This window comes from Orycteropus afer, unplaced genomic scaffold (assembly GCF_000298275.1).
Source record: "Orycteropus afer afer isolate SDZICR_OR568_19922 unplaced genomic scaffold, OryAfe1.0 scaffold00048, whole genome shotgun sequence".
Taxonomy (NCBI): domain Eukaryota; kingdom Metazoa; phylum Chordata; class Mammalia; order Tubulidentata; family Orycteropodidae; genus Orycteropus; species Orycteropus afer.
In genome coordinates, this window is record NW_006921635.1 from 2940541 (window position 1) to 2959434 (window position 18894).

Here is an 18894-nt window from a genome sequence, read left to right on the forward strand (position 1 = left end):
AAAAAAAAAAAAAAAACTCCAATCCCCCAAAAAATTGACTTTAAAAAAAAAGACTATAAAGACATCAGTCAGATTACATACATGTTTCTCTTCAGCATCTGGTTAGTCATTTCAAATCATTTGGGCCCAGTTTCCATGTCGATCATATTTAACTATTTGGAAATCAGCCATTCTGATTTTTAAAATTTCTTTGACTCAAGATTGATAACCTTCCCACTCTCTTAAGAAACTGGAAACATTTTTAATGTACTTAGAATTTTAATTATTTTGCTCTTAAACTTTTAGGCTAGTGATACAGAACGAGATGGACTAGCCCCAGAAAAGACGTCCCCAGATACAGACAAGAAAAAAGAGCAGTCAGATGTATCTGTTTCTCCTAGAACCTCAAAGCATCATTATTCAAGATCGAGATCGAGATCTAGAGAAAGAAAACGGAAGTCAGGTATGAATTAACAACCATCATTTGCTATTGTACATGTAGAGGAATATTAAGATGTGTACTTAGTGATGGAATTACATATATTCTTCCCAGTTAAGAATTAGATATGGAAGTGTATTTGTAATTTCCATTATGAGAAGACTAACTCTCATAATGGAGAAATTTTATAATTTGTTCAGAGATAAAAATGGTTATTCAAGTTTGGGTCTCAGTTACTATTTGTTAACCCTGAGATACTTAAATTTCATTCTTTCAATATTGGTAAAATAATATTTTTAAATATTTAGTCCATACAATGGTATGTTTATTCAAGAACATTTTTAATCTTCTTTTTCTGTTTAACCTAATGTTAGAATATTTCTGAAGGAAGTGGTAGAGAGCTTCAAAATGCTTCATAGTCACTTCCTTTAAAGAAGAGAAGGTGGAACAGGACTAATGTGTAGAAAACATGACTGCTGTGTTAGTTAAAAAAAAGAAAAATGGTATTGAATGAAGAGGTTAATAAGTGAGAAGTATAATAGGATTTAGAATCATGGTTGTAAGGCATTGAATCTAATCATTTATCTTTTGTGCTGTCAGATAACTTATCTATAAAATAGCACAAACACAAATGTGTATACAGGCAGTCCCTGGGTTATCAGTGTCAACTTAGCGATAACTCCTACTGGCCCTTTAAACCAGTTCTGTCGTGGCTGACAAGCAACACAGAAACATACCCAAAGTTTTATAATTTGGTTATTGGGGGTGGTACCCAGGATGGGGACAATTATGGGTCAAAACCATGGAATGGTAGGCTCATAAGAGAAGTTGTGAGTCCTTTCCTGAGCCTAATGCATGAGATTGGATTATTGGCAGGGCTGTAAGAGAGGGACACAATTCAAAGCAGTATACTCGGCTGCCATCTTTTAGTAGGGCAGTGTTGCTTCAGACTGTGCTCAAAATTTGAGGCCAAGAAATTTGGTTGCTGTGCAGTGTGTACACTGCCCTTCTGTAAGTGGAAGGTTAAAGTTCCAGCAAGGCTTTGAGCTATAATTTACTGGTGCTAACTATTTTTCTTACTCACTGTAACTTTTAAAATTTGAATCTATTCCAGTAATATTTTGTTGGCCATGACTGAACCAGGCAGAACTGTGTCACAGCCTTCACAAATTCTTAATGATGCGATTAAGAACAGGTCTCTTCCATAGCCTGGGCACTGCCTGTATATTTAAAACTACTTTTTTTGTTCTTGTTATGACTCTGACTGCGTAAAGACAATGTTTTGATTCCTCAGGGAGCTTTTTTGCTTATTTCTTGGTCTTAATTATATTCTGGATTATTTAAATTGTTTATTTGTTTCTTATGTGTTTGGTAAAATACTCCTACTCTGGCTATCTGAAAGATGGCCAGTAGACTCTGTAATTAGCCAAATGAAGCATAATGTTGTCCTATTATAGAAGTACAAGTATGCATTGCTTAATGTCCCTGATATGGTCCATCATTTGAATGTTATGCAAATGTCATATTACAACCTTATGTGAGCTTGCTTCTGGTTGTCCTCCTCATCATCTAGTGGTGGCGGTGATGGCAGAGAGGAGAGCGGGGCAGGGGATGCAGAGTGTGTCCAGGCCCATGCCAGAGCCATGTCCTCTCCCTCACCTGTCTATATCACACCCATGATCTAGAACTGCAAGAATCTGGGTTTGGGGGTCTTTAAAAGCTTAGGAAAAATAATCAAAGGAGAGCTGCTTTCCCTTTTTAAAAAAAAAAAAAAAAAAGCCCATGAGCGTGTATGTGACATATGATTTGTATTAGAATTTGTTTACTAAGGTGAGGTGTTCCTTTTTTTTTTTTGTTTGTTGACAGAAAATGAAGGAAGAAAACACAGGAGCCGGAGCAGAAGCAAAGAGGTAATTAATGCTTTGTAGTGAATAGGTGCTTTAAAATGCTTGTAGAGTATCTGATAGAAATGTTTCTGTGAATACATGGTATTATCAAGGTAAGTACCAAAAGATGACATTTAAAAGGTTAATTGGTTATAAAATAAGCATGATTCATCATTTTTTCAAGAAGATAGTTGTTTGTATGAAAAAGTACATTCAGAAACTATTAATTTTATTATGCTGTGAAAATACCTCACAATAAAAGAAATTTCATATGAAGAATATAATTGGTTTCTTAGGCCTGTCACACAGAGCTTCCATTAACCTGAGGTCCTTAGTCTTCTCATGCCTAACCACCGCCTAGGGTTGTTAACTGTTGTCTCTAAGTGGTAATACCCTATGTGCCAATTGGCTGCTTTTTCTTTATGGAAGATGATGAGAGTCCTGTTTTCTCGAGTAAACTAGTTGGATTTCCCAAATGATAGCATTGTAAAAGTGAGGGACAGCTAAAAAGGTGGTGGTGACAACTCAACTTCAAGGGAAATAAAGACAGCAGCTGTATTAAAGAGGAGATAACTTGCTCACCCACCAGAGAAGATGAAACGCAGACCAACAAAGAAGAGCAGAAGTAGCCAAAAAGGGAGGAAGAGAGACTTAACGGGGGCTGGGCAAGGGACTCCTCAAACAGATGTGGGCAGGGACTTCCTCTTCCCCTAATGGAAGCTCTGTTAAATTTTTAATTTAGGAGAGTTTTTGTGAAAATGACTATTTTGTTTAGCTCACATGATAACATTTCTATAATAAATCATACTCAGCGTGCTAATGCGCGAAGAGACTGAACTGAAGACGCTGCAGACTCAGATAGCAAAATAATAAGCCTACTTCATGATAAGGTAACTATTAGTCATTCAAACTCCTATTTCCCTTAAATGTATCTTAAATCAGTTAAGGGTTTTAATAATGGTTTTGGTGTTTTGTTTTGGTGGTTTTTTGTTTTGTTTTCTTTTTTTCTTTTTTTTTTTTTATTAATAGTAATGTTATGTTTGGAGAATTGGTTTGAAATAAACTCTAAAACCTTTGAAAGTTAACCACTTAACACTTTTCCAGTTTGCCATTTTATACTGCGTAGTCAAAGCAATTTTCTTTTGTGAGATCGTTTTATAGAACTGGCAATGAAACTAAAATTTCTGTGTCTCCAGGTCTCCTGTTTATATAAGTTACTTACCGCAGTCATTTTCAGATAGATCACCATGCATGTTCTAAAATGATTGGCCAAATTATTTGTTTTTAAGAAAAGTTCATCTTGAGAGGAAAGCAATACACTGTGGCCTATTTTGGGAACCATGAAATAAATGTCTGGTGCTGGGATAGGAGACCAGTGGCATGGGAGTCACAAGCACATAGGGCCTAGGTCATCCTTCCTGCTGTGCAGCTTTGTGACTTTAAATCTGAGGAGAACTGTATGTAAAATAAAGAAATTGAATTAGAGGGTTTGCGTTTTCTTCCACCTTCAAAATGCAGTGATCATGAGGGTGTCCAGGATTTTTAATTTTAGATGCAAACTTAATTTGACAAATCTTCATGTGGGGAAATTTAATATTTAGCACTACCTGTGGGGTCGACATAAGTCTGAATCAACTCTGCAGCAATTGAGTATTTTATTTGAGCAGTAGGGTGGAGACTTTATCATAGGCTTTATTTTAGCCAAGTCTCTGAATACATATTGTTGCGAAAGCCTTGGTTATTTATCTGTCACAGGGTGGGGAAATACGTGTTGTGTGATTGCAGAGTGATTGTTAAACCTAGTTGGAAAATAGATTCAGCTGCCATTTTCTACCCTAGGTACCTGAGCCAAAATAGAACTCCAAGCCCATTGGGATATTGCAGGATGGAAAGTGATTGGTTCAGTTTAGACATTGGGAGAAAATCACGAGCTCTTGTAGTGAGGATGTGACAGTATAGTTGTAAAAGGGACATTGTAACTCTGGGCAGAGTAACTGGAAACTGCAGAAAATATTAAAGCTCAGTAAGAGAAATTTTATTTAGCTTTACTTAATTTGAAATACGTTTCTGTGTCCTTATTATCTCCATTCCTTACTTTTTAAAATTGAAAGTAATACTGTATGTACTCGGATTTAATAAACGACTTATCTCTGTGGTCTTTCTAAAAAGTTTGTTGGCAAAACTTGAACATTTGAATACATGTCTATACTACTTGTTCTTTTAGATAAAGGAAACAATGGGATTTTTCTCTTTGACATGGTTTTTTCAATATTACAACCTTGAAAATTCATTGTTTTTATTGTCACATTGAAAATAGTATTTTGGGGAGGAAATGGCAATTTGGGGGTTATATAAAAGGAAAATATGAAATTAGTAATAATTATTTGCAACATTTGGGTGATGTGAAATTAGATCGTTTTTTACTTGAACCACACACTCCTAAGGTTACTAATGTTGCATCACAACATTTTTGTCTGCTGATACCCATACTAACTCTCTTTGTTGCACTATTTTCCTGAAAGAACCAACTTCTTCTTAAAACAGGCAAGAAGACATGAATCCAAAGATAAATCCTCTAAGAAACACAAGTCTGAGGAACATAATGACAAAGAACATTCTACTGATAAAGGAAGAGAGCGGCTTAATTCATCTGAAAATGGTGAGGACAGACACAAACGCAAAGACAGGAGGTCATCACGAGGCAGAAGTCACTCAAGATCCAGATCCCGTGAAAGGTAAGTTGTTTTAGTACTTCTGCCAACAAGCCTTCAATTACACAAAGCTGCTCCTGAACCTATCAGTGTCAAAACGATCATAGTTAGAAAATAGGTGGGGGGTTTTCTTTTGCTTGCTTGACATATTCCTTTACCCACGAGTAAATAATAGCTGAAGCTTTTTGGGCTTTGCCTTCTGTGGTAGTTAGGTTGGGTGTCAACGTGGCTGGGCAGCTGGTGGTGGTTATTCCCCATGATGAGACTGGTAATCAGCTCCGTGGTGGGATCTACCACAAAGCAGCTGAGTAGCTGCCTTTGGGATGTGGTGTGCTTCCTGTATTTAAGGAGAAACCTTGGGAATGGTCTTTAGCCTATGGCACGCTTGGACCCTGCATGTAGCTATGTCGTTGCTCAGCAGCCTGCCATGCTCTGCTGACCTTGGAACTTACAGTGGACTTAAGTTAATGGCCTGCCATGTGTTTTGGTAATATCGGAACTGTGCCTTTTTCCTTGTCAACTTTGGGGCTTCTCAGTCTCAGCAGCAGCAGCTGTCTGAGTGAAGAAATGCCTCTAGCTCCAGTGGGCCGGGAGCAGGAGGCAGAGCTGGACCCCAAGGTTGAGGGGCTTTCACACAACCTCTAGAGCTTGGCACTTTGAACTTGGACTTAAAGCCTCCAAATTCTGAGAGAATAAACTGTTTGTTAAGGCCATCCCATTTGTGATATACTCTTGTCAGAGCAGCACTTAGGAAACCAGAATACCATCTGATAAGTGCAAAAATGGTTTCCAAGACTGGGGGATGTGGGGTAATTAACACACTCAATTAGTGGCTGTAAATCTTTTCACTTCTGATTGATCTGTCTTTACAGTGAAAAAATAATACTTTGTTGGATTAAGTTCACTTTGTTTAAGCCAGTATAGCAACAATCCTTGTTGATGTAGTTTGAGTGTATAATAGCAAGAAAGATAGAGTTAGAATGTATTAATTTAGGTTTTCTCTAATGGTATGGATACAGATTTTTGAAAATGGGTCTCATATTTCGGGGGGTTTTTTTGTTTTTTAAAGAAGCTATTGTTTAATATATAGTGAGAATTATGTGGGGAATATACTTAGAGTATCAAAATTCAGTTTTTTCAGTGGTAGAATATAAGATTTTAGACTATTAACTGGAGTCCTAAATTGGGATAGGATGGATTATGCATTTTCTACAGGTTATAGCTTTGCTATGATCTCTAAGAATCATCGTCAAGCAAGAATGAAAGAATGTTGTTGTTGTTATGTGCCGTCGAGTCGGCCCCGACACATAGCGACCCCTCCTTGGGTTTCCGAGGCAGTATCACTATGGAAGTAGGATTGCCCAGCCTTCCTTCCAAGGAGTGGCTGGTGGGTTTGAACCGCCAGCTGTCTGGTTAGCAGGCAAGTGTCTTAGCCACTATGCTACCAGAGCTCCCCTAATGAAAGAATAAGCTTCCTAATTGTAGAAAATCTCTATTATCCTTCCCAAAAGGAGGCCTGGTACAGTGGTTAAACACTTGGCAACTTGATCCCACCAGCTGCCCCATGGGAGAAGGATGGTAGCAGTCAGCTCCCATAAAGATCATAGATTTGGAAGAACAATTGGGCAGTTCTACTCTGTCCTTGTAGGGTCACTGTGAGTCAGAATCAGCTCAGTAGGATACAACAGCAGCAACATCATAAACCATAGAGGTTTACTGACTGTTTTGATTGCATGCGTCACAGGTAATGAATTCATAATATGTATGACTAAAAAGAGCTGAGTCCAAATTTGTATAATTTCAGGCGTCATCGTAGTAGAAGCAGGGAGCGGAAGAAGTCTCGGTCCAGGAGCAGGGAGAGGAAGAAGTCACGATCCAGAAGCAGAGAGAGGAAGAAATCACGATCCAGAAGCAGGGAAAGAAAACGGCGGATCAGATCTCGTTCTCGCTCAAGATCAAGACACCGGCATCGGAGCAGAAGCAGAAGTAGGACAAGGAGTAGAAGTCGGTAGGTGCTCATCATCTTGAACAAAGTTGATCCTGTGACCATAAACTTCTCTTGATCTTATGGATGATCTTTATGGCCTGCTTTGTGCTGGGAATCAGAATTTCATGGCGGGGGTAATTTTAAGAAAACCACTTCAAGACTTCTCTGTTAATCCTGTCCCTACCAATAAAGAATACACTAAATTAGTTCAGATGTTGGAACACTTGACTCCATTGCATGAATTTTATCATCACAGTAGCTAGCACTGCGTGCCTACTATGTGCTATATTTATTTTGCCAAAGCTTTTTGCATGCTCACCAGATCCTCAAAACAACCTTATTGTGATGTGTGTCCATTGGGCTAAGAGAGATTGAGTAATGGCATAAGAAGCCCAAATTTACAGTTACTAAGTGGTAGAGCCAGGACTGGATCCCACATTTGTCTGAATGCATGTGCTTAACCCACTGCACAGTGTGTTATATTTCAGGTACAACTTTACTTAATTCAACTTTTGATTGAAAGGGGGCTTTAATTTGTCAATACCGTAAGTAGACTAAAGAGCATGTGAGATTATTTTTAATTTCAGGAATGCTTTTCTTCCCTACACATTTATATAATAGAATTTATAGTGTATCAGGGATACTCAGTAATGTTAAAAGAATATAAATGACTTGTTAATTTATTGCTGCTTAAGTCAAACAACCTATAAAAAGACTTAAAATACAGGTAAAAATAGGTTTACAGTTATATGTGGCTTTATGATTTATCACTTATTTAAAACTTAGTAAATGAATTAATCAGCTTTTAGTGGTTTACTGATTTGAAATTGCAAATAGTGAATCCAAAGTAAAGGAAACCTTTATTTTGCTAGCTCTGAATGTCTACAAAGTCATGGCAGGTAAAACACTAGGAACATAGGACCTGTCAGTCCCATTTGTGAATGTTTATTCTACATACTTATCTGTGCAGGTACAAAATAATTTTTGTGTGAGGCTAACCTTTGCAACCTTGGTTGTAACATGCAAAAGATTAGAAACAACGTAAGTGCCCGTATATGATGGAGATGATTAAATACACTTCTAATAACACTGGCCTTACAAAGGAGGAAATAGGAAAGATGTGAAACAGGTGACAGGGAGGGAAATGGCGCAAAATCTTTTTATACTGTTTTAATTTGTATGTATGTGTGGTAAAAATATAAACAAAATATTTGCCCTTTTACCATGTTACCTGTACCGTTCAGTGGAAATAATGACATCATGTGGAACCACCAGCACGTACCATTTTGGTTTTTGAACAATAACAAGTATGATTGGATTTGATTCAAGAGCTTAATTCTTGTTACTGACCCGTAATGAGACATGTCAAATATGGTTTATTACAGAGATAGAAAGAAGAGAATTGAAAAACCAAGAAGGTTTAGTAGAAGTTTAAGCCGGACTCCTAGTCCACCTCCTTTCAGAGGCAGAAACACAGCAATGGATGCTCAAGAGGCTTTAGCGAGGAGGTATGTACACTTTTTATTTAATGCTATTTTTTCCTTTGCAACTTGAAGTAGAGAAAGCTTACGGTGAACGCTTTCAGTCAGCTTGATACCAATTAAATCCAGGACTAAGTACTCACAGTGCCTGTGTGATCTTGCACTAAATGAGCCGTTTATTCTCAAACTTTCATTTAATTGCAAAACTAGAAAGATTGAGAAGTCAGCAGCAGTTCCTGTTTTTCCCTTAATATAGTAACTTGCTTTTTTGAGTCTTTAATTAAATTCAAAGAACTCTCTTCTTGATAGTGCCTGTAAAAGGGTTTTACCTTTTCATTTTCTCAGGAATACAGAATCCCCTCGGTAGTGCTTAAGGAGAATTCTGTCAGTTTTCTTACTTTGAAAGTGGTCAATGTGAGATACGTATCATAAGCCAATTTCAATGATCTTACAGAACTTACTCCTAATAATATGGAGAATATTGTATTTTAAATTTTGTAATGATTGAAAGATGTGTGTTTGTGGGACCACACACAACAGGGCTGTCAAACTGAAAGCTGCAAAACTATTCCAAGAACTGCCTCACATGGGGAGGTAAGAAGTAAAATAACACCCAACCACTTGTTTGCAAGTTTTCCCGTGTTCTGAAAATTGCACTCTGGATTTTTTTTTCCCCCTTTATGAAATAAGTTCATTTTATTTTTTTTTTTTATTACAAAAATACAGTTATCACAATGTAACCTGATGTGCTGCTGCCCTCTGAACCCAGACTGGCGGAAACTCCAGCTGAACAGCAGCAGCAGCAAAGGTGTGAGCTCACCCCTTCCTCGTCCATTCATCTGAGTGGAAGGTGTTAATTCCAAACCTGCAGTGGCCATTTGAACAGTATTATGTGCTCATACAGATCCTGTATCCAATCCAACGGGCAGTCATCCAGTCAGAACAAGGGAATACAGCATAGTTTAAAATCAGAAAAGGTGTGCATTAGAGTTGTATCCTTTCACCATACTTACTCAGTCTTTTTGCTGAGGAAATAATCTGAGAAACAACTAGATGAAGAGAATGCAGCATGAGGGTTGGAGGAAGATTCATTAGCAACCTGTGATACATAGGGGACGAAGCCTTGCTTTCTACTGATGAAGATCAAAGAGTGAATTAACACTTTGGAATGAAGTCACATCATAGCATAAACTTCCTCACAACTAGACTGATGATTAAAACATAACAAAGATTGAAGTTGTCAGGGATTTCATTTGACTGGGATCCACAATCAACACCCATGGAAGCAGCAGTGAAAAATCAGTTTATTACATTAGGCATATCTCTTGCACAAGACCTCTTTAGGAATGATGTTACTTTGAGGACTAAGGTGAAACTGACCCAAGCCATAGTATTTTCAGATAGCTCCTGTGCATGCAAAAGCTGGATGATGAATAAGGAAGACCAAAGAAGAGTTGATGCCTTTGATTGTGGTTTTGGTGAAGAATAATGGATACATCATGGGCTGCCAGAAGAAGGACTAAATCTGTCTTGGAAGAAGTATAGGTGGAATGCTCCTTAGAAGCAGGGATGGCGAGACTTTGTCTCATGTACTTTGGACATATTATCGGGAGGGACCAGTCCCTGGAAAGGGACAGCATACTCGGTAAAGTGGAGGGTCAGTCAAAAAGAGACCCTCAACGAGGTGGACTGACTCAGTGGCTGCGGCAACAGGCTTAAACATAGCAATGCTTGTGGGCATGGTGCGTGACTGGGCAGTGTTACGTTCCCTTGCTACAAAGGGTTGCTGGCTTGCAACTTGGAACTGACTGGACAGCACCTAAGGACAGTGACCATTCAGCAGTAGTCATTTATTTTTCTGAAAACCAAATCAATAGAATTAGTAAATAATTTATTAGACGCCCTTAATTAATTCATAATCAGTGATTGATTACTGTGACCAGAATTTGTTAAGCCCCAAAGTTTACTCTCATTTACTAGTATAATATAAATCTATTTTAATTTTTGGATTTTGTTAAGTTGATGCTGTTATTAGTAGTTTAAACTTGGTTGGCTTAAAAATAATTGATCTTTCAGGTGGCAAGTTACATGCAATCTGATTTCAGCATACCGGATTATTCCTTGACTACCTTGAACATTGAAGGGGAGGTCTTTTGTTAATAAGAATCTACAGTATGTAGACAGTTTCACTGTTTTGGTTTTTATTTCATATGAGAGCAGAATTAACCTACATTTTAATGTTGCCCCCAATTAGAAACTTACTTTCAAGGGCAAGTCAGATCTATAATGTCTTTCTTGCATGTGTACTCGATAAGAAGGAATAAATTATAGATTGTTACTACTTTTATGCAAATGTTAGAGATTGGGAAATTCCAATTCACTACTATTGTATTTTATTAGCCACAAGCATCCTTCTCTTTACACTAAATTAAAGGGAGAGGTGACACCATAGGATTGTTAATTTCAGGAATACTTAGGAGTTCTCTTTTGGGAACTTGTAGTAAAGATAATAGTAGTATTTTGTGAATAGAATGTAGATACGGGCTTGGCGGCACATTTAATCCCTGGGTGGTGCAAACAGTTAAGTGTTCACCTACTAACCAAAACGTTGGCGATTTGAACATAATCCCAGAGGCACTTCTAGAGAAAGACCTGGTGATCCGCTTTCAAAGACCACAGCCCTGAAAACCATGTGGAGCACAGGTCTGTGCACACGGGGTGGTCGTGAGTCTGAATGCACTTGGAGGCAACTGGTAACTGACTTGATGGCACATTTAGCACACATAACATTTGTGAGTTTAATTTTTTTTTTTATTTTTTAATGTTTGTTGTAGCATTCTTCACAATAGCTTAAACAACTCAAATGTCCATGAATATATTATATACGTATAACGGAATCTTACTCCACTGTAAAAGGAGAGAGTGAGTTCTGGATGCTTTGACATGGATGAAACTTGGAAACATGCTGAGTGAAACTCCACCAGCTCAAGTTGCTGTTGTGCTGATCAGAAGAGGGTTTGCAGTGGCTGGTTTGGGGACAGTAGATCACCAGGCCTTTCTTCCAGATGCACTTCTCTTTTCTTTGGGATGAGCATATGTTTCGTGTTTTGGGTTCCTAGCTAATGATAAATTTCTTGAGCTGCTTGAAAGTAATTTCTTCCTAATAGAGGGTTCCTTACCCACACACACATTAGATCACACAGAATGGCAGTTAGGATTTGCTTTTTGTTTGGTCTTTTTTTTTTTTTTTTTTTTTTAATTTGAAAACATAATAAAGGCTCAGTACAAAAAATCATTATCTGAATATTTTGATTGGCCTCATCCTGGCTTAGCCTCTCCCGAGAAGCGTTTAGGTAGTTCTGTAAACTTACATTGTTGGCTACATGACAAATGCAAGATTTTTTCAGCCCCAAGTATGTTATTGGTAAGATTTAGTTCCATCCTTTGTCTTGTAACTAGCACCAATAAGAGTGGAATAATTTTTAGTTCTTTACTCATTCTGTGAAAACTGCATATTAAAACTATTACTTTTTTGTTGTTTAATTTGGTCAATTCAAAAATCTTTAAAATTAGTATTAAAGCGGATATACATACTGATTTTATGTTGGTATATCATATTTATTTAAATTGTTGTTGACAGGTTGGAAAGGGCAAAGAAATTACAAGAACAGCGAGAAAAGGAAATGGTTGAAAAACAAAAACAACAAGAAATAGCAGCAGGTAATTTTTTTCTCCCTTACAAAAGTAAGGCGTGTTCTAGAAAATTTGATAAGTGTGGAATAGTAATAGGAGTAAAGACAAGAGTGATCCCTACTACTTATCAACACGTTGTGAGCATTTTTAGGGTGTTAAATTTTTTAGTTTCATAAAATCTGTACACATCTATTTCTGATTCGATCCATGCTGATAATTTTTGTGATAGTGAATGTTACTGTTATGTGCCATCAAGTCGGACCTGACTCATACTGACCCCTCCTTGGGTTTCAGAGGCCATATCACTGCGGCAGTAGATTGCTTAACCTTCCTTCCGAGGAGTGGCTAGTGGGTTTGAACCGTCAGCCTTCTGGTTAGTGGCCAAGCACCTTAGGCACTACACTACCAGAATTCCTGTGTTAGTGAACGGTGATGAATAATTTTTTCTATATACTACTTTAGCCTTCACTGCAAATGTCTTCGAGTTGTGGTTTTCTAAATGATAATTTATTAAAAGTTGGTAGATTGGCATGCAGTGCTATCCTTTGGTCTTGCTGTCTTAAGCAGTCGAGTGTTTAGACATCATATAAACATTGCCTGTTTCTGATTGGAGGTGATCAGAGGTGTACAATTCATATGGAACGAGTCTAGAAGGTGTTTTTTGTTTTAATAACTCAAAAATTCTATAAACTGCCATTCAGTATTTAATACATAATTATAATTTTTGTAGCTGAGTTCCCATAATCTTGGTAATTTTGGAACTTTCCAAGGTTATATTCTGAACTGTTACATGTATAATTGGAAAGTATATGAGTCCATTCTTTGTGTGTGCTAGCATGCATGGCGTGTGCATGTACATTTTGGGTGCAGATTTACAGATCAGAGTTTGTTTTACATTCAGCAGTTCATGTACATGTACATCTGGTTTCACTCTCCAATTACCCTCCTGACAACCCTAACCTACTTTCCTCCTCTCTCCCCTCCCTGTGACCTCCCCCATCCCTGTGGCCTTTTTAGTCATGCACTCTTGTCTGTCCAGCTTTCTCTCCATGTGAATGCTGCCTGGAGGGGAGCCGATTGCTCCAAGGAGCCTACGTCCATTCTTGACTCTGCCACTTAGAATGGAAATCTTGGCATGGCACTTAACTTTTATGGGCCTGGGTTTTTTCATCTTGTTAAAGCTGCTTGGTAGTTTTAAATGTTACGAGTTTCAAGTGGTGGCTATGAAATCACTTTATAAAATATAAGGAGCTGTACCAATGTAAGATTTTATTGTGTCTCAGTACAGTTAAAAGTACCACAGTTCATACTCACAAAAGTAAATGAGGTTTTCAAGGCTATGTTAAGGATAAAAGTTTTCTAAACTACTACTGCTTTATAAGCTAAGACCCAATCGTTTCCTTGTGTTTAATTAAAATCCTGCGTTTTTGCACATTAGTACCTCTTGTGTGTAAATAGTGCGTTTATTACTGTAAGGACATTGTCTGTGTCTTAATCTGCGCACTTCTCTTCAGCAGCTGCAGCCACTGGTGGTTCTGTCCTCAATGTTGCTGCCCTGTTGGCATCAGGCACACAAGTGACTCCTCAGATAGCTATGGCGGCTCAAATGGCAGCCCTGCAAGCGAAAGCCTTGGCAGAGACTGGAATAGCTGTACCTAGCTATTACAACCCAGCAGCTGTGAATCCAATGAAGTTTGCTGAACAAGAGAAAAAAAGGAAAATGCTTTGGCAAGGCAAGAAAGAAGGGGTACGTTCTTTTATTCCCTTCTCTTAACACTAAAGAAAAACACATGTGATCTAAGTCAAGCATCAAGGCAATCAATATTACCATACCCTATGGAGGGAAAAAGAGCTCTATTAGTGCAGTGGCTAAAGCCTTGGGTTGCTAACCAGAAGGTTTGCAGTTCAAACCCACCAGCTACTCTGCAGAGGAAAGATGAGACAGTCTGCTTCCATAAAAATTTACAGCCTTGGAAACCCTCTGGGGCAGTTTTACTCTGTCCTATAGGGTTGCTGTGAGTTAAAACTGCTTTGGTGGAGGGAAAAGAAGCACTTAGCTTAAAGAGTTTCTCATAAAGGATTTACATTTTTCATTTATTAACTGAATAAAATGTTAGAATTTCACAAATTCTAAAATTTTGGTATTTCTTAATAGGACAAATCCCAGTCTGCTGAAATATGGGAAAAATTGAATTTTGGGAACAAGGACCAAAATGTTAAATTCAGGAAATTAATGGGTATTAAGGTGAGTTACACTTAGTATGAACATCATCTTTTTTTCAGGGAGACAAAAGTCATAAATAAAAGTTGATTCCCCTCTCCCTTTCTATTCAGTGTATCTAGTGAGGTGGGACCTTCTTAATGTATGAAGTTTCAAAGAAGGTATTTATACCTGTAGAAAAGCAGTCTTTGTTGATGGATGTGTAAATATCTGGATACTGTATTAGATGTAACACAAGCACCTAGAAAGGTCCCCAAATGCTCACACTGCAGCTGTTCCTAAGGGGGTTGGTTTTCATTGAAGAAATGGGAAATAACTTGGCCCAAACAGAGTGCTGCAGTACTACACTTGGAATTTCTTTTTAAAGAGCGTTGCATTTACTCTTCTCTCTCCCTCTTAAATATTCTTCCCTCTGATACCTGCCTGACTCCTTATTTCCTTTAAGGCTGCTCAAATTGTACCATTTTAGAGTCCTTTCCCACCAACCTTTTTAAAATAGCTGGCATCCCCACCCCTGCAACACTCCATTTCTGTCCTTTATTTTTATCCATGGCATTGATACACTCTGAATGCTTTTACATTCTCATGTGGTTTTGCCTCCCCCACTACACTATAATGGATTTTTGTTAAGCCTGCTTTACCCTGGTTCCTGGAAAGAGCATTGTCTTGCATAGTGCGAGCATTTAGTGACTGAATGAACAGAAGCTGAGTAAATGAGGTCAAATAGGAATCCAGACACTTGATTTAACAACACTGTTGAGGGGGAACATCATCTTATTGTTACTAGAGTTCTTCATTTTTTGTGTCTGATACTTAGAGTGAAGATGAAGCTGGATGTAGCTCAGTCGATGAAGAAAGTTACAAGACTTTGAAGCAGCAAGAAGAAGTATTTAGGAATCTTGATGCTCAGTATGAAATGGCAAGATCACAGACCCACACACAGAGAGGAATGGGTTTGGGTTTCACGTCTTCAATGCGAGGAATGGATGCAGTTTGAAAAGATCGCGCTTGTACAGTTTCCCTGGGACTTCATAGACTTCTTGTTCTGATGTCAGATCCTTGTTCACCAAACAGCTAGCATTCTAGCTTGCATGGGTGTTGCATTGACTTTAATTTATTGAAAAATACAATTTTTTGTAAATATCAGATCAGTGATACTGGTGTTAGTGTTGTAATCAGGTTAAACCCACTTCCATTAAACTTTACAGGCTATAGAAGGACGATATTTTTTAGTTCATGATTCTACTTTTCAAATATAAAAGCTGCAGGTGGGATAAAAATCTCATACATGAATTTTTTGTGTCCGCTGTCTTGTGTACTTTTGTACTTAACCTTGTACAGTTATTTTCATCTCTTGAAACATGAAAGAAGTGTTACGTAGCTGTTCTTTAGATGATCTGGCCATTTGGTACCTAGTCCAGCACAAATAAGCTGGGTGGAGATGATAATAAAAATGGTTTTCTCAAAACTGGTGTTAATTTAAATTACCTGGCATCCTTGTTTGAATTTTTTTTATAGTTTCTGTAGCATTTTGCAGTTACTATTAGAAGATGCTGATTAGACATCCCACGCACACACTTTTTTTAAACAATTATGTTGTAGGCAGTATCATAGCAAAAATGTACCAAAAAGTTCAAAAGAAGAAAAAACTATTAAAATACTGTTTTCCTACAATTATAAGGACAGAATTGGTGTACAGTATTTGTTAACTATTCCATGTAACTCGAGAAATATATTCACGCGTTAAAGGGATGTAAGCACTTTTATTTTAATAAAGTGCCTTATTACAAGTCCTTTGTATGCCCTTTGCTCATTATCCCCTTGAAGTATTTTCCAGCGTAATAAACTAGTCTAAAATAAAACTAGAAAACTATGTTGTTGCTAAATTGAACAGGATATAAATCTGATTATGGAAACTACAGAAGTAGTCATTTCAGTACAGAAAGTCATTTTTTTTTTTATGTTCTTGCCTAAAGATCAATTATTGTCATTGATCCAAATATATTCCAACCAAACAACAGTACAACTTTTCTGTGTGTGGATCACAATGTACCTGTTGGTAGTCCCTGGAAAAGTCATCAGAAAACGTCTCCACAATGTAGCACAGTACAAGGGGGGGCTGCTTTTTAGTCTTAACAACTTGCTCATTGGGTATGTTTCTGTGATAATTCTAAATCCAAGCATTGGGTTGTAATTTTGGTAGATGTTTAATTTTTCCAGAGCACACTAATTTTGTGGAGATAACCATGCTTCGGTGACAACTGAGCTTTCTGGGGAAATGACACCATGAGCCCTTTTGGGGACGTGACGTACATAATCATTTTTCATTTAACTCTGTCTCCTCAAATCAGTTGCATTGAAATACTTCATGGGCCTGTGAGGTGCTGAATGGGTGCCAAATTTCACATGATGCTTGCTGTGTTTCTAGAATGTTTTAGGAGTTGGTCAGACGTGAATGCTATTGGCACCTGTGTTCACCTAAAGTAGGCCTGTCTGCTAGAAGTACATAGTGTAAATTTTAAAATTTTACATGTCAAATTCAAGAAGTTAAATGTGATGAAATTATTTTGTTCAGAATATAAAATATTTCAACACAATTTTTGTAAAAATAGATTTGCCACTTCAATTTCTGAATGTTTATAATTCAGTGACGTTACATCATGATGTCTGTAATTCAATGACATTGATTACATCATGTCTAACCTTTATTGTCTCTACAAATGATCCCACCATTAAAATTTCTCCAAAGCAAGAACTTTTCCCCCCTTCCCTCCCACCTCATGTACCAACCATAAACCCATTGTCATCCACCCGGTAGGACAGAGTAGAATGACAGGGTTTTGAAGGTCATAAATAGAGAGCTTTGCTTCCAAACCTGGTCCATATCTGTTTTCTATCTCAAGCATTTATTCGACCAGGTTCTTAAACTAGGATCCTGGAAAACAACTTTTCTCTCATTCCCTACGTCCAGCCCATCAATTTGATCTGTTGCTACAATTTTACCTTGTAAATGTCTTCTAATAAGGTTCCTGGTTAGCGGAAACAGTTTACAATTGACATCTAGCCAAAATTTGACTGCTAACCAGAAGGTTGGTGGTTCAAACCCACCAGCCACTCGTAAGGAAGATGGGGCAATCTACTTGCGTAGTGATTATGCCTCGGAAATGCAAGGAGGGATCACTGTAAGTCGGGTCCGACTCGACGGCACATAACATAACTAGTGCAATGAGTTATTTGTACTTTTCTATTACCTCCTTTTCTATTTCTAATAGAAAATACTGTAAGTATTTACTATTACCTTACTTGGGGAGCTCTGGTAGCATAGTGCCTAAGGCACTTGACTGCTAACCAGGAGTGTCGCGGTTCAAATCCACCAGCCACTCCTCTGAAGAAAGATGGGGCAATCTACTTCTGTAGTAGTACTGCCTCGGAAACCCAGGGAGGGGTTGCTATGAGTCGGGTCTGACTCGACGGCACATAACAACATTGCCTTACTCCAAGCTAACGTTTACGATTTAACCACTGCAGAAATCTCTTATCAATTGATTTACTAGCCTCTCGGAATTTTACTCTTCCTCTATCTCCAATTTTTTCTCTACCCTGCCATCTTTTCAAAATGAAATTTGTTGCTCATAAACATACCTCTGGTTTACATTGTTTAAATGCTTTCCCCATGTTGCAGTTGTGAGTGACTCTCTAACATGGCCTGCAAATACTTGCCTCATGTCCCACAGCGTTATCTTTTCTGATTTTTTATTCCACATTCCTTTCTAAGGAGCTCTGGTGGCAAAATGCCTAATGCATTTGACTGCTAACCAGAAGGTTGGTGGTTCAAACCCACAAGTCACTCAGAAGGATGGCTGGACATTCTACTTCTGTAAAGATTTACCACTTAGAAACCCCGGTTGGCAGAAACAGTTTGCAATTGGGGGTCACTATGAGTCACAATTGACTCAATGGCAATGAGTTTTGTTTTTTTTTGGGGGGGGGGAATCCTTTATGTTTTAGTTCAAACCTTATTTTCTCACTTCCCCTGACTCACAGACTCATCGGGTTTCTCTGTTACATATTCATAAACTCTAGTGTTTTTATTTTGCGTATTTAATATGAATACTCAACATCCCACTCAACCCAAGAACCCAACATTTCACTTTGTAGATTTTTATTGTGATTTGGGTGACAGTTTACAGAATAAATTCATTTTCCATACAGCAGTTCATACACATTGTTTCATGACATTAACTGTAATTCCCCACAAGGTAACAGCTCTCTTCCCACTTCCTCCCTGTGTTCTTCTTTCCTGTGCTTTCCTGCCCTTGAGCTATCTGTGCAAATACTACCTTTTTCTCCCATAGATGTTCCCACTCTATGCTTGTTTGGCTGAAAGCCATGGGAGTAAGTTCAATTCCAGACCTGAAGGATAACTAAGCATTATAGTCTTGGGGGTCTCACCAGGCTCTATCAGACCACTAAACCTGGTCTTTTTTTTTTTTTTTT

The 18894-nt window shown here is 37.9% G+C and overlaps 1 protein-coding gene across 1 annotated transcript in view; it reads left to right on the plus strand.

The window, feature by feature from the left end:
• Window positions 1–15394, plus strand: part of RSRC2 (arginine and serine rich coiled-coil 2) — a 19955-nt gene extending 4561 nt beyond the window's left edge. Inside the window, 9 exon segments of the mRNA XM_042780587.1 lie at window positions 381–442; window positions 2285–2328; window positions 4849–5039; window positions 6820–7023; window positions 8388–8510; window positions 12124–12203; window positions 13691–13923; window positions 14332–14421; window positions 15215–15394. Coding sequence (XP_042636521.1) covers window positions 381–442; window positions 2285–2328; window positions 4849–5039; window positions 6820–7023; window positions 8388–8510; window positions 12124–12203; window positions 13691–13923; window positions 14332–14421; window positions 15215–15394 — 1207 coding nt within the window.
• The last annotated feature ends 3500 nt before the right edge of the window (window positions 15395–18894 follow it).